The sequence below is a fragment of the Scyliorhinus torazame genome, chromosome 9 (genome assembly GCF_047496885.1).
Source record: "Scyliorhinus torazame isolate Kashiwa2021f chromosome 9, sScyTor2.1, whole genome shotgun sequence".
Classification (NCBI taxonomy): Eukaryota; Metazoa; Chordata; class Chondrichthyes; order Carcharhiniformes; family Scyliorhinidae; genus Scyliorhinus; species Scyliorhinus torazame.
In genome coordinates, this window is record NC_092715.1 from 58,702,550 (window position 1) to 58,726,181 (window position 23,632).

The 23,632-nt window shown below is 45.0% G+C and overlaps 1 protein-coding gene across 2 annotated transcripts; it reads left to right on the forward strand.

The window, feature by feature from the left end:
* The first annotated feature begins 10,755 nt into the window (after window positions 1-10,755).
* LOC140429228 (G2/mitotic-specific cyclin-B1-like) lies at window positions 10,756-23,179 on the forward strand. Of its 2 annotated transcripts, none has more exons than XM_072515978.1 (9): window positions 10,756-11,149; window positions 13,168-13,305; window positions 14,541-14,633; window positions 18,927-19,106; window positions 19,812-19,973; window positions 20,920-21,156; window positions 21,896-22,036; window positions 22,128-22,238; window positions 22,918-23,179. In XM_072515978.1, exons 1-9 carry the CDS (start codon window positions 11,129-11,131, stop codon window positions 23,026-23,028), a joined length of 1,194 nt encoding a protein of 397 aa, XP_072372079.1. In that variant the 5' UTR covers window positions 10,756-11,128; the 3' UTR covers window positions 23,029-23,179. The 2 variants fall into 2 exon arrangements, with proteins under 2 accessions (XP_072372079.1, XP_072372080.1); XM_072515979.1 differs by having other exon boundaries at window positions 10,759-11,149; window positions 19,815-19,973.
* The last annotated feature ends 453 nt before the right edge of the window (window positions 23,180-23,632 follow it).

The following is a 23,632-nucleotide window of genomic DNA, read 5'->3' on the forward strand; positions in this document are numbered from 1 at the left end:
TCACATTGCCATTCCAAAGTTATTTAACTCTGTCTCTGATTCTTCCTGGATCGCCATCACTTTTCACATTGATTCAACCCTCGAGTTGCTTTCAGTAGCAACCATATTGTATCTTAAAGTTTTGGGGGATCGTTGACCCCTAAACAGTATACCTGTACTTTCAATTACAGGTTCTGTTCTACAGTTGTGTGTTCGGAGACCAGCTGTAAGGCGATATCCAATTAGCTTTTCTTGTACTCGTTCATGAGATATGGGCTTGGCTGACTAGATAGGCATTTATTGCCTGTCTCTAAATGCCCTTGAAAAGATGGTGGTGAGCTGCTGCCTTGAACCGCTGTACTCCATGTTCTGCAGGTATACCCACAACAATGCTGTAAGGGAGTTCTAGGATTTTGACACTGCCACAGAGAAAGAACAGTGATTTAGTTCCAAGTCAGGATGAATAGGTGGGGATCTTGAAGGTGATCGTGTTTCCATGTGTCTGCTGTCCTTGTTCTAGGTGATTGAGGGTGTGGTTTGGAAGGGTCTGCAAAAGGAGCCTTTCTGACTTCCTGCGGATGGTAGACATTGCAACCATCGTGTGTCTGGTGGAGGGATTGAACGTTCAATGGGATACCAGTCAAGCACTGGTTTGCCCTGGATTGTGTCGAGCTTCTTGAGTTGTTGGTGCTGCACTCATCCAGGCAAGTGAGAGTATTCCATCACACTCCTGACTTGAGATGGTGGTCAGGCTTTGGGGAGTCAGAAGGTGAGTTACTCACTGCAGAATTCCCAGCCTTTGACCTGCTCTTGCAGCCACGCTATATAACTGGTCCAGTTCTGTTTCTGGTCATTGGTAACCCCCAGGATGTTAATAGTGTGGGATTCAGTGATGTCAAGGGACGATGGTCATTACCTGGCACCTGTGTGATGTGACTGTTACTTGCCACTTTCATCAGTCTAAGCCTGAGTTGTTACCAAGGCTTGCTGCATATGGACATGGACTGCGTCATTATTGCTGTTCACATTCGACTGCATCATTATTGCTGTTCACATTCAAATGCTGTTTTGATATCGAGGGCAGTCACATTCACCACATCTCTTCAGTTCAACTCTTTTTTTTGTTGTAAGTTTGAACCAAAGGTGTAATGAGGTCAGGAGCTGGGTCGCCCCAGCAGAACTCAAACTGAGAGTCAATGAACAGGTCATTGCTGACTAAGTGCCACTTGATAGTACTGTCGACCACCCTTTCCATTACTTTGCTGATGATTGAGAGTAGACTGATGGGGTGGTAATTGGTTGGGTTGGATTTGTCTTTTGTATGTGGCTCCTTTGTCATTGTAGGTGGGGATATTTGTGGAGCCTCCTCTGGTTAGTCATTTAATTTTCCATTACCAATCGTGACTGGATGTGGCAGGACTGCAGAGTTTAGATCTTGTAAGTTGGTTGTGGGATTGTTTACTTCTGTCAATTGCATGCTGCTTACGCTGTTTTAAATGCAAGTAGTCCATTATTGTAGCTTCACCAGATTGGCACTTCATTTTCAGATATGTCTGGTACTGTTCCTGGCATGCTCTCGGCACTCTTCATTGAGCAATAGTTGATCCCCTGGCCTGGTGGCAATGGTAGAGTGAGGGATATGTCAGGGTTACAGATTGTGGCGGAATTCTGCTGCTGCTGGCCTTCGGTGCTTCATGACTGCTGCCTAGTTTTGAACTGCTAGACCTGTTATGAATCTCTCCCATTTAGCATGGTGGTAACATTACAGACAGTAGCCTCAGTTAAAAATTTAACTTCATCTCCCACAAAGACAACGGGTACATCTGTGACATGGGAGATCCAGTGCGAGGGTCTGCAGCACTAGATGACCAGCAGCTCCACCAGGTGAAGAAGGTGCTGCTGGGGCGAGTAGGTGAGCACAAAAATGGAGAAACTCTTGAAAGTCTGCAGAACATTTTTTTAAAAAGAGGATGTGGACCTTTTATGGCCATCCGTGTGAATGATTGTGACCATTTCAATCTTATTTCTGTCACTGGGTAACAAAACAGTGTCTTTCTGCCCAAGCTCCACCTGATCAAATAATTCTAGTAACCTGAGCCATGGACTCCCAAACTCTGCACAAAGCTCTAACCCAAGTTAATGCTGAGCTCCATTCACCTTGAATTGAGTGTGGGTTTTCCAGTGCACCCATCAACTTCCTTCTGTAATGAAAACAGAAACTTCTGGAAATACTCAGACGGTCAGGTAGTACCTGTGGAGAGATACAGAGTTAACACTTCAAGTTAGTGAACTTTTTCAGGACTGATAAAAGATAAACATGCAACATATTTTAAGCAAACAAATAAATTGATAGGGTGCTAGGGCCCCGGGTTCAATTGCGGCCTTGGGTCACTGTTGGAGTTTGTATGTTCTCCCTGTGTCTGCGAAGGTTTCCCCTGAGTGCTCTGGTTTCCTCCCACATTCCAAAGATGTGAGTGTTAGGTGGATTGGCCATGATAAATTGCCCCTTCGTGTCTTGGGATGTGCAGGTTTGGTTATGGGATTACAGGGATGGGGGGGGGGGGGGGGAGAGTGGGCAATGAGTGTTCAGTCACAGGGTCGGTTGCAAAGCCTTCTGCATTGTAGGGATTCTATAATTTTGTTGCCTGGCCCATCCAAGTCCTCCAACTAGAGTAAGACCTCGTTCTCTGGCAAACTGGACTCACCCCCAAAATATATTTCCTGCTCATTTGTGTCAGTGTCTCGCCATGTACCAATCTCTCCTTTATCTTAGTTGTCTTTCAGGTAAAATGTTAAATTGAGGCCCCATCTTCCCCCATGTGGCTGCAAGAATCCCATGGTGCTGTTTCAAAGAAGAGTAGGGTTATCCCCAGTGTCCTGGCCAATATTTATCCATGCAACAGCATCACAGAAACAGATTCATCTGGTCATTGTCATTATATTGTGTTAGTGGGAGCTTGCTATGTGCATATTGGTTGCTGCATTTCCTACAGTGACCATACTCCAAAAAGAATGTCATTGGCTGAAATGTGCCTTGGTGTGTCCGATAGTCATGAACGCTGCTTTATAAGCACAAATTTATTTTTCTTTCGAGAGGATAATGCAGAGGATGTGACGAGAACAACTTCCAGTAATGAACACATCCTGTCACTGACCAAATTCGATTTTGCTATGCAAAGCCATATCTCGTAGCCCCTATAAACTTGCTGAGCATTCCTTCGGCTAAGTTCACATCTTTAACTCCTTGCAACAACTATTAACATTCTGTCTTACCTGTCAACGTTAAGGATAAATGAAAAGGGCAATACTTATTCAATGCTATGTACATTGTAAATGTTCTCTAAGCCCTTGGTGCTCCTATAAGATGTGCTTGGCCTACTTCATCATAGATTGTGTTCAAATATTCTAAATGAGAAGAACTATGTTGCTGCGTCGTGCAGTTCCATAAGGGCGACAGTGGCCTTGGATGTAAGATGATAAGTTAGTCCTACAATATGTGGAGCCACATTTTGACAATGCAGCACTTATAATTAGTCAATGACTTGGCTGGAGTGGGTACACGAGCACTTTGAGACATAGACATCCTACTGAACTCATCTGTCATGCTCACATCAATGGGAACCCTGAGCTGGATGAATAATAATCTGCATGAGAGACATTTGTATGTTCTTTTCACACTTTTATCCCATTCAATGTCATTGTTTTTTCGAAGCAACCTTCCAGCCTATTCAATCCATGAATCACATATATCTATAAATGAATTTTAAAGTCTCAATGATACCTGTAACTATAATAAGAGAAAGCTGTGCACTTGCTTCCTCCCTGCTTCAGGATTTTTTAGTAATGGGCTTTGGAAGCCACCAGTCATTCCATTGCTTTCTCTGATGTACATAAATCCTTCACACAGGAATGGGGTGAAGTGCAACAAACACCACATGAGCTGTTACAAGCTGCTGCTAGAAAGTGCAAACAAAATATGTAATACCTTCTGCTCCTGCATGACATCCCATTTGAAGATGAACCCAGTAAATTAAACCTTCCATGCGGCAGATATACATTGCCAGCCATAATTAGTCTCTTCCACTGCTCTGCCTTGTTTGTGAATAGTAAATCATTATCCTCAAACAACAGATTTGTGAGGAACATTACAGCTCATTGAATAAAAGAGGCAGTAGCACTGTGGATACAAAGTTGGCTGAGTAATAAGAAACAGAGTAATAATGGATATTTTTCGGGCTGGGGGAAATTTTGTAGTGCAGTTCCCTCGGGTCAGTATTGAGATGCTTGCGGATATATAGTCATGATCTAGGTCTTGGTGTGCAGGGGTCAGTTTTGAAGTTTGCAGATGACGCAAAACTTGGAAGCATTGTAAACTGAAGAGGGCCGTGTAAAGCTTCAAAAGAACATATTGGATTTGTTTATTGTCACGTGTACCGAGGTACAGTGAAAAGTATTTTTCTGCGAGCAGCTCAAACAGATAATTTAGTACATGAAAATAAAATAAAAAGAAAATGCATATTCGGGCAACACAAGGTCCACAATGTAAATACATAGACACTGGCATTGGGCGAAGCATACAGGAGTGTAGTATTAATCAGGTCAATCCATAAGAGGGTCATTTAGGAGTCTGGTGACAGCAGGGAAGAGGCTTACATTAACACTGCAATGAAGTTACTGTGAAAAGCCCCTAGTCACCACATTCCGGCGCCTGTTCAGGTACACGGAAGGAGAATTCAGAATGTCCAAATTACCTAACAGCACGTCTTTCAGAACTTGTGGGAGGAAACCAGAGCACCCGGAGGAAACCCACACAGACACAGGGAGAATGTGCAGACTCCGCACAGATAGTGACCCAAGCCGGGAGTCGAACCTGGGACCCTGGCACTATGAAGCAACTGTGCTACCATGCCACATAGAGTACAAGAGCAAGGAGGTTATGCTGAACTTATACAAGACACTAGTCAGACCTCAGCTGGAGTATTGTGAACAGTTAACACCACACTATAGGAAGGATGTGAACCCATTGCTGAGAGTGCAGAAGAGGTTCACAAGAATGGTTCTAGGGATGAGAAACTTCAATTATGAGGATAGATTGGAGAGGTTGGAACCGTTCTCCTTGGAGAGAAGAAGGCTAAGAGGCAATTTGATAGAGATGTTCAATATCATGAGGGGGTTTTACAGCGCAGATGGGGAGAAACTATTCCTGTTTGTAAAAGGCGCAAGAACAAGAGGGCATAGATTTAAAGTGATTTGCAAAAGAAGCAAATGTGATATGAGAAAATGCACTGCCTGAAAGTGTGATGTAGGCAGTTCAATCGAAGCAGTGAAGTGGAATTAGATTATTACTTGAATCGGATCAATGTGCAAGGGGAAGAAAGAAGAATCGCATGAAATGATGCTCATTTGGAGAGCTGATGCAGACATGAAGGGCCAAATGGTCTCCTGCACCTGAATGATTCTGTGAACTCCCTACACACATTCTCCAGAGTGTCCATATCTGTATTATGTAAACATGATGTGCTGTCAGACCCCCTTGTAGGGAAAATTGTTTGCGGAATGAAGGATTTGCATTTAGATAACATGTTTGACATCGTCAAAACATTCCAAAGTGCTTCACAAAGCCATGAATTATTTTTGAAGTGTCACTATTCATGTGAACAAGTGCAGCAACCAGGTCCTACAAAAAGCAAGTTAAATGAGAGACACACTTTTAAAACTTAATTTTGATGGGTTGTGGGCAGTGCTGACTAGGTCAGCATTTATTGCTCATCCATAGTTGCCCTTCAGAAGATGGTGGTGAGTTGTCTTCTTGATGCTGCAGATCTAACTGGCCAGTGAATCTGCTAGTCTCATTGGGATAAAATGTTTTGAATAGGACACTGGACGAACTCCTCTGCTTCGATCTTTTCCATGGACCTGCAGCATCCAAAGGAGAGGACCTCACATGGCTTATTGGACTGGAACAAGAACAGAGAATGCTAGAAAAACTCAGCTGGTCTGGCAGCATCTGTATGGAGAGAAAACAGAATTAACATTTCAAGTCCGTTTGACTAGAACTAATGAGAGGGAGAAATATGTTTGATATTAAATTGTAGCTGTGAGAGATTGCAACAGGATGTAGCAACCTTAAGAACAAAAGACCAATGGCCTGGTGTCGGTGAGGGAAATCATAGAATCATTCAAACCCTACAGTGCAGAAGGAGGCCATTCGGCCCATCAAGTCTGCGCCAGCCCTTGGAAAGAGCACCCTACTTAAGGTCACACCTCCACCCTATCCCTGTCCCTACCTAACCTTTTGGACACAAAGGGGCAATTTATCATGGCCAATCCATCTAACCTGCACATCTTTGGACTGTGGGAGGAAACAGATGCCCCCTGTTGGAAACCCACACAGACACAGGGAGAAAGTGCAAACTCCACACAGAAACCGGAGGCTGGAATTGAACCCATGTCCCTGGAACTGTAAGGCAGCAGTGCTAACCACTCTGATACCATGCCGCCCACCACCGGAAGGGACAGTTATTGCATTGAGACAATAAATGTTTTTCTTTTTTAAAAGGGTTTAAGATGGAGGCGAAAGGTCGCCATCTAAACTTTTGAACTCAAATTTGCTGATGACACCACAGTAGTGGGCCGGATCTCAAACATTGATGAGACAGAGTACAGGAATGAAATAGAGAACTGGTGTGATGACAATAATCTCTCCCTCAATGTCAACAAAACGAAGGAGATTGTCATCAACTTTGGGAAGCATAGTGGAGAACATATCCCTGTCTACATCAATGGGAACGAAGTAGAAAGGGTCGAAAGCTTCAAGTTTTTAGCTGTCCAGATCACCAACAACCTGTCCTGGTCCCCCCATGCTGACACTATAGTCAAGATAGCCCACCAAAGACTCTACTTTCTCAGAAGACTAAGGAAATGTCAGCTACGACTCTAAACAACTTTTACAGATGCACCATAGAAAGCATTCTTTCTGGTTGTATCACAGCTTGGTATGGATCCTGCTCTGCTCAAGACTGCAGGAAACTACAAAAGGTCATGAATGTAGCCCAATCCATCATGCAAACCAGCCTCCCATCGATTGACTCTGTCTACAATCCCAGCATAATTAAGGACCCCATGCACCCCGGACATCCTCTTTTCCACCTTCTTCCGTCAGGAAATAGATACAAAAGTTTGAGGTCACATACCAACCAACTCAAGAACAGCTTCTTCCCTACTGCAATCAGACTTTTGAATGGACTTACCTCACATTAAGTTGATCTTTTCTCTACACCCTAGTAACATTACATTCTGTAGTCTCTCCTTCCTTCCTCCCGTGGGGCAGCACGGTAGAATTGTGGATAGCACAATTGCTTCACAGCTCCAGGGTCCCAGGTTCGATTCCCGGCTTGGGTCACTGTCTGTGCGGAGTCTACACATTCTCCCCATGTGTGCGTGGGTTTCCTCCGGGTACTCCGGTTTCCTCCCACAGTCCAAAGATGTGCGGGTTAGGTGGATTGGCCATGCTAAAATTGCCCATAGTGTCCAAAATTGCACTTAGTGTTGGGTGGGGTTACTGGGTTATGGGGATAGGGTGGAGGTGTGGACCTTGGGTAGGGTGCTCTTTCCAAGAGCCGGTGCAGACTCAATGGGCCGAATGGCCTCCTTCTGCACTGTAAATTCTATATTTCCCTATGTACGGTATGTGTTGTCTGTATAGCATGCAAGAAACAATACTTTTCACTGTATATGTGACAATAATAAATCAAATGAAATCAATGTTGAATTAGACTTGTAATGTGCCTAATCAGAAGATGAGATGCTGCTTCTCCAGCTTGTGTTGGACTTCAGTGGAGCGTTGCAACAGGCCAGCTACCCTGAAGAAGTACTGCTCTTCTCTCCAACAGGATTTCCGTATGTCCCTCCCGCTATCCACCTTCACTGCTTTCCATTTATAAATATCTCCCACTTTCTATGCCTTTTAGCTTTGATGTGGAGATGCCGGCGTTGGACTGGGGTGAGCACAGTAAGAAGTTTTACAACACCAGGTTAAAGTCCAACAGGTTTGTTTCGATGTCACTAGCTTTCGGAGCGCTGCTCCTTCCTCAGGTGAATGAGGAGGTATGTTCCAGAAACATATATATAGACAGATTCAAAGATTCCAGGCAATGCTTGGAATGCGAGCATTAGCAGGTGATTAAATCTTTACAGATCCAGAGATGGGGTAACCCCAGGTTAAAGAGGTGTGAATTGTGTCAAGCCAGGACAGTTGGTAGGATTTTGCAGGCCAGATGGTGGGGGATGAATGTAATGCGACATGAATCCCAGGTCCCGGTTGAGGCCGCACTCATATGTGCGGAACTTGGCTATAAGCTTCTGCTCGGTGATTCTGCGTTGTCGCGCGTCCTGAAGGCCGCCTTGGAGAACGCTTACCCGGAGATCAGAGGCTGAATGCCCTTGACTGCTGAAGTGTTCCCCGACTGGAAGGGAACATTCCTGCCTGGTGATTGTCGCACGATGTCCGTTCATTCGTTGTCGCAGCGTCTGCATGGTCTCACCAATGTACCACGCTTCGGGACATCCTTTCCTGCAGCTTATGAGGTAGACAACGTTGGCCGAGTCGCACGAGTATGTACCGCGTACCTGGTGGGTGGTGTTCTCACGTGTAATGGTGGTATCCATGTCGATGATCTGGCACGTCTTGCAGAGATTGCCATGGCAGGGTTGTGTGGTGTCGTGGTCACTGTTCTGAAGGCTGAGTAGTTTGCTGCAAACAATGGTTTGTTTGAGGTTGCGTGGTTGTTTGAAGGCAAGTAGTGGGGGTGTGGGGATGACCTTGGCAAGATGTTCATCTTCACAGGGGCAGCACGGTAGCATTGTGGATAGTACAATTGCTTCACAGCTCCAGGGTCCCAGGTTCGATTCTGGCTTGGGTCACTGTCTGTGCGGAGTCTGCACATCCTCCCCGTGTGTGCGTGTGTTTCCTCCGGGTGCTCCGGTTTCCTCCCACAGTCCAAAGATGTGCAGGTTAGGTGGATTGGCTATGATAAATTGCCCTTAGTGTCCAAAATTGCCCTTAGTGTTGGGTGGGGTTACTGGGTTTGTTTCGGTTATGGGGATAAGGTGGAGGTGTTGACCTTGGGTAGGATGCTCTTTCCAGGAGCCGGTGCAGACTCGATGGGCCGAATGGCCTCCTTCTGCACTGTAAATTCTATGAATCGATGACGTGTTGAAGGCTGTGAAGAAGATGTCGCAGTTTCTCCGCTCCGGGAAAGTACTGGACGACGAAGGGTATTCTGTCGGTTGTGCCCCATGTTTGTCTTCTGAGGACAAAGGGTCATCTGGACTCAAAACGTTAGCTCTTTTCTCTCCTTACAGGTGCTGCCAGACCTGCTGAGATTTTGCAGCATTTTCTCTTTTGGTTTTATTTATGACAGCAGGGTGCTGAGTTAAAATGGTACGCAACAGGAAAGTTGAGGCCTTACTTGCGGACTGACCCAAGGTGTTCTGCAAAATGGTCATCCAGTCATTGGACTGGAATTTGTTTGATACAGAATAAGAAAATAAAACTTTCTTTGTGTGTTTCTCTCTCTCCACAGTTGCAGCCAGGCATGCTGAGTTAATCCAGCATTTTGTTTTTATTTTGAACGACAAATCTGGTGATTTCACCCCAACCCCCAGGCCATCACACGCCCCATGAACAGTTCACACCTAATAAAATGATTACTTATTCTTAAACATGTAATGGAGAGAGCTTTGATTTGTAGCAGTGTCTGGTGAAGGGTACAGAACTGAAAGACCGTTCGTTTCTTTTGGAAAGTCCCAGTCATTTTCTTTATTTCAGAATTCCAGTTCTTCAGTAAATTAAATTTGACTTTTTTAAATGTTTACAGCAGCTATTTCTTCACATGTGCGAGTTTGCAGGGAAATGTTATTTATAATTGGCTGAGAGACGTTGTGTGGGCGGGCTAGATGTTTAAATGGCACAGTCCCGTCCAGCATCCGGTTCTGCCTGCTCTGCCGATTGGCCCAGTCGACAATTCTGAAAAGTGTCCCTCTGATTTAAGAATAAAGGAGGCCGACAATAACGTTCCCAATGGAAGTGAAAGTCAAGCATTCGCCAAGCACCATCACCCCCCCCCCCCATACCCCAGCAGCACCATCACCCACCCAGCAGCACCATAAACCCCCCCCCCAGCAACATCTCCACCCCCAGCAGCGCCATCGCCCCAGCAGCACCATCAACTGCCCCCCCCCCGCAGCACCTCCACCCCACAGCTCCATCAACCCCAGCAGCACCACCACCCCCAGCAGCGCCATCGCCCCAGCAGCACCATCAACTGCCCCCCCCCCCCCCCAGCAACACCTCCACCCCCAGCAGCGCCATCGCCCCAGCAGCACCATCAACTGCCCCCCCCCCCGCAGCACCTCCACCCCACAGCTCCATCAACCCCAGCAGCACCACCATCCCAAGCAACACCATCAACCCCCCCCCCCCCCCCCAGCAGCACCATCGCCAGCCCCCCAGCAGCACCATCAGCACCACCCCAGCAGCACCCCCCGCACCAGCGGCTGCCTACAATCCGCTCTGCTGCCACCAGCTGTTTCGCCACTTTCCAATAATGCGGCGGCCAAACCGATACAAATCAGTGACGTCAGACAAACCCGTCGCTTGGGCAACGCATTCTAGAGGCGCGGGCTGCTCCAATCAGAGGAGGCGGAATGTGGAACGGCAGCGAATGAGCGCAGAGCGGCGGGGATTTTAAATGTGAATTGGGCTGTGCTGGAGTCACCGTGCAGCGAGAGCTCCGGCAGGCAGTGTCTCAGTTTGCAGCGGGAGCTCCGGCAGGCAGTGTCTCAGTTTGCAGCGGGAGCTCCGGCAGGCAGTGTCTCAGTTTGCAGCGAGAGCTCCGGCAGGCGGTGTCTCAGTTTGCAGCGAGAGCTCCGGCAGGCAGTGTCTCAGTTTGCAGCGAGAGCTCCGGCAGGCAGTGTCTCAGTTTGCAGCGGGAGCTCCGGCAGGCGGTGTCTCAGTTTGCAGCGGGAGCTCCGGCAGGCAGTGTCTCAGTTTGCAGCGAGAGCTCCGGCAGGCGGTGTCTCAGTTTGCAGCGAGAGCTCCGGCAGGCGGTGTCTCAGTTTGCAGCGGGAGCTCCGGCAGGCGGTCAACATGGCTCTGCGGCTGGTCAAGGTGCGAGTTAGTGATCTTCAAAAACCTATGATGTGGATACCTAGTCCAGTGTGAGCAGGGGCAGGCCTCCTCTATGTGGGGGGCTGTTAATGGAATTATTTCCACCTGATGTTTAACCCAACATTTCTTGTTTTTGTTAAGCTAAATGCTGTACTTTTTTAAAAATCTGTTTCTTGGGGTTAATTCTGTTTCTTAGGGTTAGTTCCAATGTAACGTAACTGATTTTAATCGGACATGACCTCCGCTTTGTTGAGCTAGAAGTTGTAATGTTAGATCTCCGTTCTACCGCTTTATAAAGTACAGACGTGCATTTATTTGGGTTCCTCCATGTCTGACCGGCTGCACGTTGCAGTCCTATAACGGACCGAACAGACTATAAAGTCTGTTTAGTTATTACATCGCTGATCTGAGGCTGGTGGGGAATTGCGGATTTTATTTAACTCCGCCCTTTTGAGGGCGCCGATGTTTTATTAATGGCAAATATCTAGAAAGCGGCGCTAGGCGTTCACTGGGGTGGGGAGAAGGACTGAGTTGCTAATCTGAGATTTCCTGTTGCTTACCCTGGTTTTGGTATGCATAGTCAAATCCACCGCCTGGCTCTTGGTATGCTGAAACAATTGCATCCTTTAGATTACAAGGGAAGATGGCCTGTAGCTGTGAATGGCTAAAGACCCTGGATCACATGGTGGGCAATGCTTGGAGACTCCATTGAACATCCATCAAGGGGTTGAGCCCAGCGTTAGCTTGCAAGGAACTGGCCAGCCGTAAAGTCTAGAACAACGTCGGAGAGAAATGTTTGTATTCATCTGGCTACAATGTCATTATTGGGTATTTGGATACAGACTGCAATGAAAGCATAAGTTTGGAATTAAAACCTTTTTAAATAAACTGGTTACTGGAAAATGAAAAAATTTGCCTACGGTGCTGGTGCGTCATTGGTGTGTTTGCATATGTAACCAATTCTAATTCCTGGATCTCTAGCTCGCACAGATCATTCTGCTGCTGAAAATGTATATTCTTTCCCCCCCCCCCCCAACTTGGGAACGTGACAACCAGACAGGTCAATTCTCAAGTATTGGCTGGAAGTAGGAGCCTGCCTGGTTCATGTTCTTCTGCCTTGTGGTGTTGCATGAAGTATCATCTGTCCTTTTTTAAAAATAAATTGAGTATCCAATTCTTCTTTTTTCCAATAAGGGGCAATTTGGTGTTTGATCCAACTAACTTGCACATCTTTGTTGTTGAGGTGAAACTCACGCAAACGAGGGGAGAATGTGCAAACTCCACAAGGACAGTGACCCAGAGCTGGGATCGAACCTGGGATGTTGGTGCTATGTGATTGCAGTGCTAACCACTAAGACACCGTGCTGCCCTATCCTCCATTCTTCTGCTCTTTGAATATCCAGTGTCACAAATCTCTAACCAACCTCAATACTTAACTCACTGCAGGGGCACATGACCACTGGAGGTTCCCCTCCAAGCCAGTTGCCATCCTAGTACCACCTAGTGGTTCCCTCCAAGCCACTGAATTGGAGATGTATCACTGTTCCTTCACTACTGGGTCACAATCTTGGAACTTGCTCATCAACAGCACTTTGGATGTATCTACACCACTGACTGCAGCAGTTCAAGAGGCAGCTTGCGACTGTCTTGAGGGTAATAAATGTGGGACTAGCCAGTGAGGCCCACATCTCTTGAATGAATAAAGCAAATTTAATCTTATAATTGATACTTGTTCTAGATTATTTTTAATCTAGTAAAGCTTTGAATTCCCATGATAGCAGTGGGAAGAGTTTGGATTGAACTTTATTACATCAGTATGGGTAAGAAATTAGCTACATATGAATAATTTTACTGCAGTGAATGAGAAGCTGGGTTGCTCCTGCAGAGCTGGCATACCCATAATGGGCTGAATAGGCTCCTATGATATTGTGATACTGTTTGTGTGTGTGTGTGTTAGTATGACACTTAGTCACTCCGTATTTTTGTCAATAGTATAACTAGAGTATTTTACTTTACAGGCTACTCGGGTTGGTAAAGACCATGTTGAGCCAAAAATCCTTCCAGCAAAGGCTGGACCAAAACTTGGCTTGAGGCCTAGAACTGCTTTGGGGGACATAGGAAACAAGACGCAGGGAACTAAAGTCCCTTTGAGAAAGGTATGCTGTCCTTTACCAGACTAGAAAATTCCTAGCAATTTGGTTTGATATGTTTGCATCTTGTAGTACTGGGGCACTGTTGAACTTTTAAACATGTAATTTTGGTTTTGCTATCAACTAATTTAAGCGTGCAGAAGGAGGCCATTCAGCCCATCGAGTCTGCACTGACCCACTTAAGCCCTCACTACCACCCTGTCCCAATAACCCCTCCTAACTTTTTTGGTCACTAAGGATAATTTATCATGGCCAATCCACCTAACCTGCATGTCTTTGGACTGTGGGACGAAACCCACGCTGACATGGGGAGAAGTGTGCAGACTCTGCAGACAGTGAGCCAGTGGGGAATCTAACCTGGGACCCTGGTGCTGTGAAGCCACAGTGCTATCCACTTGTTCTACCGTGCTGTCCTTGTCTAAGTTGTCTCCCTCCCTCCGAACTGTATTTTCCCCTTGTCCTTGCTGCCAGCTGAACTTTGACAGGCAAAGGATTGTCCTCCTGTGATTTTCGTCACTCAGCATGATGCCACTGTCAAACACCTTTCCTTTGTCCTTGCAGTCAGTGTTCGACCCTGGTCATCTTGTCCCCAACCCCTTGTCCACTTCCAATGCAATCTCCAGATGCACCACCTCCAATGCAATCTCGAGGTGCACCACCTCTTCCCCACTGTCCAAAGCCCCAAACATGCACTTTCCAGGTAAAGCAGTTATTTTGCTTGTACACATTTAGTTTATGGTATTTACCACTCCATGCAGTCTCCTGTACACTGGGGGGAGGCTGGCAGCAATTCTCACCTTGTGCACGCACTCCTGCCCTTGTACTGTTGCAGTGTTCCCGATAGTTTAATTAAGCAAGCTCAAGGAACAACAACTTCTGATTAGGCCTCAGGGCTCCACATGAGTTCAATTTCAGACCTTTATTGGTTTTTGACATGTGGTTTCTGCTTTTGGGCAGAGCTGATCACAAGTGCCTTTCTTCACCTGTTATCCATGGCATCTTTATCATTTAAATGCTGCTGCCTGCCCAGATCTTGCTTTTGTTCTGCCTCCTCATTTGAACCCGCATAACCCATTTGTGTTTTTTTGACCAAAGGTTTCTCCATGGATGTGGGTGTTGCCAGACTGCATATTTCCAGCATTGTTTATGGTTTTACATATTTTTGGGGCCACTGAAGTACCTTTTTTTTTTAAAAAAGGGAGACTATCATGAAATGATGTGTAAATTTACAACTTTTACAGGGGAAAACTACAGTCGTCCCAAAGGTGGAACCAGTGGAGAAGCTCAACAAACCAATTGTTCCACAAACCGAAAAATATGAAGATGTACCAAAGGTAAGTTATAGGCTAAAAAGGGTGATGCATGAGGCACCATATTTGTACAGTAACTAAGACTCTCCTTATTAGCATTCTCTAAGTAAGGGAAAACCTCTACCACTGAATAGCTTACGCTGGTCTGTCCTGTGAATAGCTTAACCTGGTCTGTCCTCTGAGCCTATATTCAGCAGGGTCTGAGGAAAAAAATAAAATATATGCGCATCCCAAGATTGGATTAAGTCCGTTCCCAGAGCTATTAGCAGATTTTCGCAGAAAAGGCTCTTCGGCCCATTGCGTCTGCACTGCTGCATGAAAGGCAACTGATCTTCCAATCCCATTTGCCAGCACTTGGCCCATAGCCTGGAATGTTAATACTTGGCAGGTGCTTTTTGAGGCAACCTGCTTCTAGCACCCTCCCAGGCAGTGTTTCAGACTGTCACCACCCTCTGATAAATGCTTTCCCTTGCATCCCCAACCTCCCATCCCTTGCGTTGAACTTGTGTCCCCATGTAACTGACCCATCAACTGAGGAAAGCAGCTGTTCCCTGTCCATCCCCCTATAATCTTGTACACCTTGATCAGGTTGCCCCACAGTCTTTTCTCCAATGAAAACAACCCAAGCCTATCCAACCCCTCTTCATAACTAAAATGTTCCACCCCAGGCAACATCTGGTGAAATGCCTCTGCACCCACTCCAGTGCAATCACATTCTTTCTATAATGTGATGACCAGAACTGCACGCAATACTCCAGCTATGGCCTCACCAATGCTCTATATAACTCCAGCATGACTACCTTGCTTTTGTAATCTACCACGATTAATAAGACTAGTTTACCATATGCCTTTTTTCACCTCCGTATTAACCTATCCCCCCTCCCTTCAGATCTATTTACAAACCACTGTCTTTTTCCTCCGGACATCCCAGTGTGGTGCCATTCACTGAATATTTCCTTGTCAAACTGCTCCTTCCAAAGTGTAACATCTCACTTTTCAGGATTAAATTCCATCTGCCCATTTGACCATCCCATCTGTAACGTCCTAAACCCAAGACTCTTCAACCTCTGTTAACCACCTAGCTTATCTTTGTGTCATCTGCAAACTTGTCGAACCAACCCCAATGTAGTCATCCAAGTCATTTTATATAAATGACAAATAGCCCAGCACATATATATATATATATATATATGCCTTCCATGTGGGACCTTGTCGAACATCAACTGCACATAGGGCAGCACGGTGGTTAGCCCTGCTGCCTCAAGGCGCCAAGGTCCCAGGTTTGATCCCGGCTCTGGGTCACTGTCCGTGTGGAGTTTACACATTCTCCCCATGTTTGCATGGGTTTTGCCCCCACAACCGAATGTGCAGGGTAGGTGGATTGGCCACGCTAAATTGCCCCTTAGTTGGAAAAAATGAATTGGTTACTCTAAATTTATAAAGAAACATCAACTGCACTGCCCTCGGCTACACGTGTCAAAATTCAATTTGTTAGACATTACCTTCCTCTGACAACCAAGCTGACTATTCCTAATCAAACATTGCCTTTCCAAGTGGAGATAGATTCTTTCCTTCAGAATTTTCTCCATTGGTTTCCCCACCACTGACCTGAGACTCACTAGCCTGTAGTTCCTATAGCCTTTTCTTGAATAGTGGGACCACATTCAGTTCTCCAGTCCACTGGCTCCTCTCTTGTGGCCAGAGAAGAATTAAAACTTTTGAATCGGGCCCCCCTGCAATCTCCTCCCTCCTCCCAAAACAACTTGGGATGCAATTTGTCTGGACCTGGAGATTTCTCCACTTTTAAGCCTGCCAACACCTCCAATACCTTGTCCCTTTGTATGACAACTTTCTTAATAACCTCCGTCTCTCTCATCGAGTTCCATATCTGCCCCCTCATTCTCTTGAGTGAAGACCGATGTGAAATATTCATTTAACACCCTACCAATGTTTTCTGGCTCCATCCACCGATTTCCCCCTTTGGTTCATAATGGACTTCTTCTCATTGTATCCTGAATATGTCTGGTCATCCATGGTTCTCTGAACTTATTACTCCTTCCTATTACCTGAGAGGGAACATATTAGGCCTGCACCCTCACTATTTCCTCTTTGAACCCCCCCACTGATCTTCTGTAGATCTCCCTACCAATAACTTGTTCCAATCTACCTTGGCCAGATCCTGCCTTATTTTACAAGTTTGCTCTCCCTAATCCAAGACCTTTTTCTGCAAATCTGTTTATTTCTTTGTCCATAGCTAACTGACAATGCACCATGTTGTGGTCACTATCACTAAAATGCTCCCCACCAACTCATCAACCAGCTGTCTGGCTTCACTTCCCAGAATTGGGTGCAGCACTGAACCATCCCTTGTTGGACTCCCATGTTGAGCTTCAAGTTTTTGTGAACTCTGCTTCCACCTAAGCCCTTAACACAATGGCTATCCCAGTTAATGTTGGAAAAGTTGAAATCACACACTATAATTACCCTATTATTTTTTTACACTGCAAATTGCGCACATTTGCGCCTCCCACTGACACTCTGGGGGTCTATAATAAACACAACACCTAGCAATGTGACTGTTCCTTTTTTATTCCTAAACTCTACCCACAACTTCATTTAACACCACTCCAAAGATATTATCACTCCTTATTGCAGTATTTTACTCCTTAGCTAATAGTGCAATGCCTCCCCCCCTCTTTTGCCCCCTGTCCCTCCTGAAGATTCTGTATCCCAGGATATTACACTGCCAATCCTGCCCCTCCCTCAGCCACGTCTCATGGCCACTACATTGTCATTCCACATGTCAACCCGCTCCCTTAACTCATCCGTTTTACCTGTAATACTGGCATTGGAGGCCATTCAGCCTTCTCTTACTCTTGAAACTTACTATCGCCAAACTCTGACTTGATTAATTTTCTGTGATACTGTCCCTATTCTGTAACCGTCTGCGTCCTCCCCCTGTCTTGCATTTGATTTTCATGTGTAACACTTACAATTGATCTTGGAGCATAATATTGTGTAGATGGCTCTTCTGGTAACATGAAATACCAGTTCAGCCTTGTATGTAAACCATCTTGCTTAATTGGCATAGCTTCAAACACCATATATTGTAAATATTGTGTGCTTATGTTAAACTGTCATACTGTTAAAATTGGGAAAATGGCAATAAGAATATATTGGCATGGCTTCATGGCAAACTTTGCAGCTTGGCTAAATTTGAATTGCTGGCCCAAGGCCTATGGGGGTAGGCTATATGGCCTGTCAAGCCTGCCCTGCCATTCAATGCTATCATGGATGATCTTTGGCTACAACTCCAGTCATGTCGCTCTCTGTACCCTTATTCCCGGAGACCAAAACAGTCTACCAATCATCAATTGAGCATCCATAATCCTTTGGGGTAGAGATTCTCAACCCAGAGGCCCCCAGACTAATGCTCTTGAGACAGGGGTTCAGATCTCACCACAGCAGCTGATGGAGTTTAAATTTGATGAAGTCTAGCCTACAATGTGGTTGACTCTTAACTGTCTGCTGAAATGGCCTAGCAAGCCACTCTCTTTTAGAGGCAACTGGGGGTGGACAGCAAGGCCCACATCCCATTAAATAAACACTTTTTATTAAGAAGAATTTCTCTTTTTCTCTCTCTCTCTCTCTCTCTCTCTCTCTCTCCTCAAAATTCATAGACAGGATGTGGGTGTTGTCAGTTAGGCCAGTGTTTATTGCCATCCCTTATTGCTCCTTGAGGAGGTGGTGGTGAGCTGCTGCCTTCAACCATTGGGGTCCCTGAGGTGTAGGTATGCTGCAGTTAGGGAGGGAATTACAGCACGTTGATCCAGTGACCGTGCAGGATATATTTCCCAAGTCTGGATGGTAAGTGACTTGGAGAACTTCAGTTGCTGGTGGGTGTTCAATATCCTGAGACTGCGCATCCCTGGTTCTCTGTATCCTAACCACCAGAAACAACCCATTACCCTGTTGATCCCCTCGATCTTCAATTTATACCTATTTTGATTGTGGTAACAAATCTAGCAGTAAGCAGCATTTAGTCTTGGCAAAACTTTAAACAAATGAGTTGAGCTAAAGATGCTGGGCTGCCTCTGCTTCAACATGGTGCAATACAAGACCCCCATTGAGCAATTGTGGGTGTAACAACTTGTATTGGTTTATTGCTAGTGGCATTTAAATCTTGATATGGGCACAAAATCTGAAATCGTTGCTAATTGCCAATGGCTCCCAATTGAAATTTAATGGCGTGAATGGCAGCCTTTGCTATAATTCTGTATTTGGAAAGGAGACCTGTTCAAGTTTTGTACTCTTCAGTTACAGGTCCCAGCATCACCATCCCTGATGGAAACATCGGGCTGTATTGCTGAAGACCTGTGCCAAGCCTTCTCTGATGTGTTGCTGCCTGTTAAAGATGTTGACGCAGATGATGGTGACAACCCAATGCTATGCAGTGAATATGTTAAAGATATCTACAAATATTTGAGGCAACTAGAGGTCAGCTTTTGTTTTAAAATAGCTTATTGTCACAAGTAGGCTTCAATTAAGTTACTGTGAAAAAAGCCCCTCGTCTCCACATTCCAGCGCCTGTTCGTGGAGGCTGGAACGGGAATTGAACCCACGCTGCTGGTCTTGTTCTGCATTACAAGTCAGCTGTCTTAGCCCATTGCTAAACCAGCCCCTTATAATAATTTAGTTGAATAATCTGGTTAATCCTATTCTAGTCCCCCTTCACCCTCATCCAAACCTCTGCTACTTGCACCAAACCCAGCACCTCAGCTGACCTATACTAGCTCTTTGGTCTGGTATGGTCATCCTTGTTTTAAAACACTCAATGGCTTCACCCCCTCCCTCATATTTGATTCCTTCAAGATCTCTGCACATTAATTTCCAATCTCCTGCATGTTCCTGATTTTAATCGGTCTTCAACTACCTAAATTTTGAATAAGCTGGGTTAAGGATATTTTTATTCCAAAGTTCTGCTGTGATACATCTATTGTGACCGTGCTTGAAAGGTCGTGTCCCCTAAATGATGACCATTTAGCATGTTGCCAGGGCCTTGTGTGGAGCTATACCCCAGTGAGGAGTCGGGAGGCTTGCAAGTGAACATTAAGATACAAACTTTCCCTCTTATTTGATGGTTGAATGTCACAAATAAAATGTATTTTTGAGCAATACCTAAACCAAAATTTATTTTCTGAGGAGGTGGAACAATCGGTGAGGCCAAAGTACTTGGAAGGAAGGGAGGTAACTGGGAATATGCGTGCTATCCTAATAGACTGGCTTGTACAGGTTCAGAGAAAATTTCAGCTGCTCCAAGAAACATTGTACATGACTGTGTCCATCATTGATCGATTCCTGCAGGTAAAAAGTTTTCATTAAACAAATGATAGTCGAAGTTACTGCTTTTCTGTAAACAGGACATGAGTCAGTGAAATATAGGAGGAAAGCTAGTGGGATGGACCAATAGCTGATCAAACCAAGCAGACTAGGCAATATTTTCCAAATAAACCGGTTCAATAGTTGAATTGTTTAAGAGCACCCATTCCATTGAAAGTTGGTCTTTGTACAAAGACCTGACATTTCAGTTTTGAGCTTCATTTTGAGCTGAGAAATGAGGCTGCATTTGGGGGCTAATGTTTGAATATGATGCTGACACTGAGGAAGCCATTTTCCTTCAAAATAGTTCTGTGGTGCGAGGCTTTATAGTATCTAGTTTGAATAATTAAATTCTGGCATTGGAGCAACCATTATTTCTATGCAGCAGATGCCTTGGGGGTTACTTTATTTTTGATTAGTGGGCAAGTGGTGTCTGAAAGGAAAGTGGAGGGAATTGAAGTGCATGGGGCCTAGGCAGCTGGGGACTACTGGCTGCTAATGTTTTCCATTGCTCATCCCCAGAATCAAATTGAGGGTGAGGTCATGAAGGAAGGATGAGTTTAACATCACCATTTTAAAAATAAGTTATCCTTTTTGGATAGATGAGGAGAAATCTTGAGGGTTGAGTCTTCAACAGGCATGGAAGTAGATTTTAGGTGAGCAGGGAATGATGGTTATTGGGGTTCGGCAGGAATGTGGAGCAGGAAGTTAAAATCCATGCATGATCGTATTGAATGTCGCAGGGTCCAAAGGGGCTGAGTAGCCTATTTCTGCTCTTAATGTTTGTATGAAGGTCAGCACTGTGTAGGTAATGAGTGAACTAGATGGTTTTTGCTTGTTGGGGTACAGGCAGGAGATTGTAGACATTCGGCATTCCTTGTTTGGTTTGGGATGGCCATGCAACATTCCTTAAAATGATTTGTGTTTTCAGGATAATCCAGTAACCAAGAGCCGTCTACAACTTGTTGGTGTGACAGCAATGCTAGTGGCATCCAAATATGAAGAAATGTATCCCCCTGAAATTGGAGACTTTGTCTATGTTACAGACAACACTTACACTACAGCTACAATACGTGAGATGGAAAGGCAGATTCTTCAGAAACTTAACTTTTCCCTAGGCAGGCCTCTTCCCCTGCACTTTCTGAGGCGGTCTTCAAAAATTGCAGAAGTAAGTCTAGCTTTAAATCTGGCTTTGACAATCATCCAGACTCAACATTAGTTGCCTTCTCTCCTCAGACCCATCAGACCTGCTGAGATTGTTCAGTATTTTGTTTCAATTGTGTTCAGCAAAGATTCTACTGAAATATAGTTCTTTGCAATTTAACAAGTTGTACAAAAGAACCATGTGTAACTCCTTGTGTCCTTATCCAGTATGTTGAAACTAATGGCTTTTACCTAGACCATGGCACCAGAGGCAGCCTCTCATGTCATCTGAAAGATGGTGCCTCTTGTGGCTCAATGATCTGGCACATTTTGCCTGAGTGGGTTATTGGTTCAAATCTCAACCTGTCCTGGTCTATATTTCATCTCCATCTTTATCTCCTCACTGGGGATCTTGCTGTCCAAAATTAGTTGCCATATTTCCTAAACTTCAGTGGCTTTAAAAATGCTTTATTGGACTATAATCACTTGAAGTATTTAAGCTAGATGATGATCTTGCACATTGCAATGTTTTCCTTTTTTGCTTATTTGAACCCCTCTTGAGCAAGTATGCAATTTTAATGTCCAGTGTGAATTGTAACTGAGTCAGACGAGATTTAATTTCTGAACACATGACTGAGCACTCAGTAATAAATCCTGTTTAAGCAATTTAAGAATCGGCTTCAATGGATCTGGCCACATGTGCCAAAAAAACAAATCACTTGCTTTTAAAAGGTGACTAATAACGTGCGTTTTCTCTTTGCTAGGTAAGTTCTGAACACCACACTCTAGCTAAATATCTGATGGAACTGACTATTGTTGACTACGAGATGATTCATTATCTTCCATCCCAGATAGCTGCAGCTGCTTTTTGTCTTGCTCAGAAAGTCTTGAATAATGGTGAATGGGTAAGTATTGACTTCAGTTAAAAGATGAGCACCATTTAGCTGACGGCGGCTTCCATTATAAGCACTAACTATTTCAACCCAATTATTTCAGACGCCACTTCTACAGCACTACATGACCTATAAAGAAGATGATCTTATTCCAGTGATAGAGCACATTGCCAAGAATGTTGTGAAAGTCAATCAAAGTCTCACAAAGCATGTGGTAAGCTTTTATCCTGTCACTGAATGAATGTAGGCTCCAGACTGAAATGATGCCATGGGCAGGATTCTCAGTTAGCCAAAATCAGGAAATACGATTTGATGGAGAATAGCTGGAGGTGCTGATTTGACATCCAATCGTGATTCTGTCCCCTCAAATGCCATCCATGTGTTTCACTCCGCCTGATCCAGGGCCTCCTGCAATTCTCTGCCTTCGATGGACCAAGTTCCTGATGGCGCAGTTCCCTTGTGCGTTTAAAAATCGTGGAACTGGCATGGCTTCTCGAGGGGGAGAGCGGTTATGGAAATGGCCATAGTGTGCTGACAGTTGTGCTGCTGGTGGGGGCTTCTGTCAGGGCTTGGGTAGTGGGAGGTGGGGTCAGGGTGTGAGCACCATTGCTGCAGCTGTGCACACCAGTAACAGCCCACTTTGAAGCTGGTGCCACTGGTCATTATGGGTGTAATGTGCAGCAGCAGCTGGTCAGTGTCGATCACAGATCCGGCGTATCCCGCACCATTTTTCAGTGGAATAATCTGTTCCACGAAGCACCAGTGCTAACCCCTCCATGGTAGCAGCATTGTCACAGCACTGCTTTTTCTGTTGTAAATGTCCATTAATTCTCCGTTGGCACTTGATCTCGACCATTCTAGCTTCTGTTAACTTATTTCCTCCTTCATTCCAGACTGTTAAGAACAAGTATGCCAGCAGCAAGCAAATGAAGATCAGCACCATTCCACAACTAAAATCTGATGTGATTCTCAACTTTTCAAAGCATTTAGTCTCTCTGAAATAATTTCATAAACTTTCACTAAAAGCAGCATGTTCTTGTATAGTCTGATGTCTTGATGCTTTTCAGCACCATGTGCTACTGTAAATAAGAAATGTAATTTCCATTTTTATCTACCTGACTTTCAATTCACTAATAAACTTGATTTTAAACTTTTTATGATTTTGTTGCTGTCCAGTGGTTTAACCAGCTCTGATGGGATTTGACTTTTAAATTGGAATCGTCCCAAAAGTACACTTCACTTCTATACGTGTAGGTGTTTTCATTTTTGGAACTTGTGAATCCATACTTCACCTTTGGATTTGAACCAGTAGTCTCAGGATGGCATGTGAAGTTGGTAACCAAACCCACCTGCAAGTGCCCTTTGTTCCTGTTGCTCCAGATGGGAGAAGTTATTTCATAGAATTTCCAGTGCAGAAGGAGGCCATTTGGCCCATCGAGTCTGCACCAGCCCTTGGAAAGAGCGCCTTACCCACAACCCAGTAACCTACACCTTTGGACTGAGGAAACCGGAGCGCCCAGAGGAAACCCACGCAGACATGGGGAAAACGTGCAGACTCCTCCGCACAGACTGTGACCCAAGCTGGGAATCAAACCTGGGGTCCTGGAG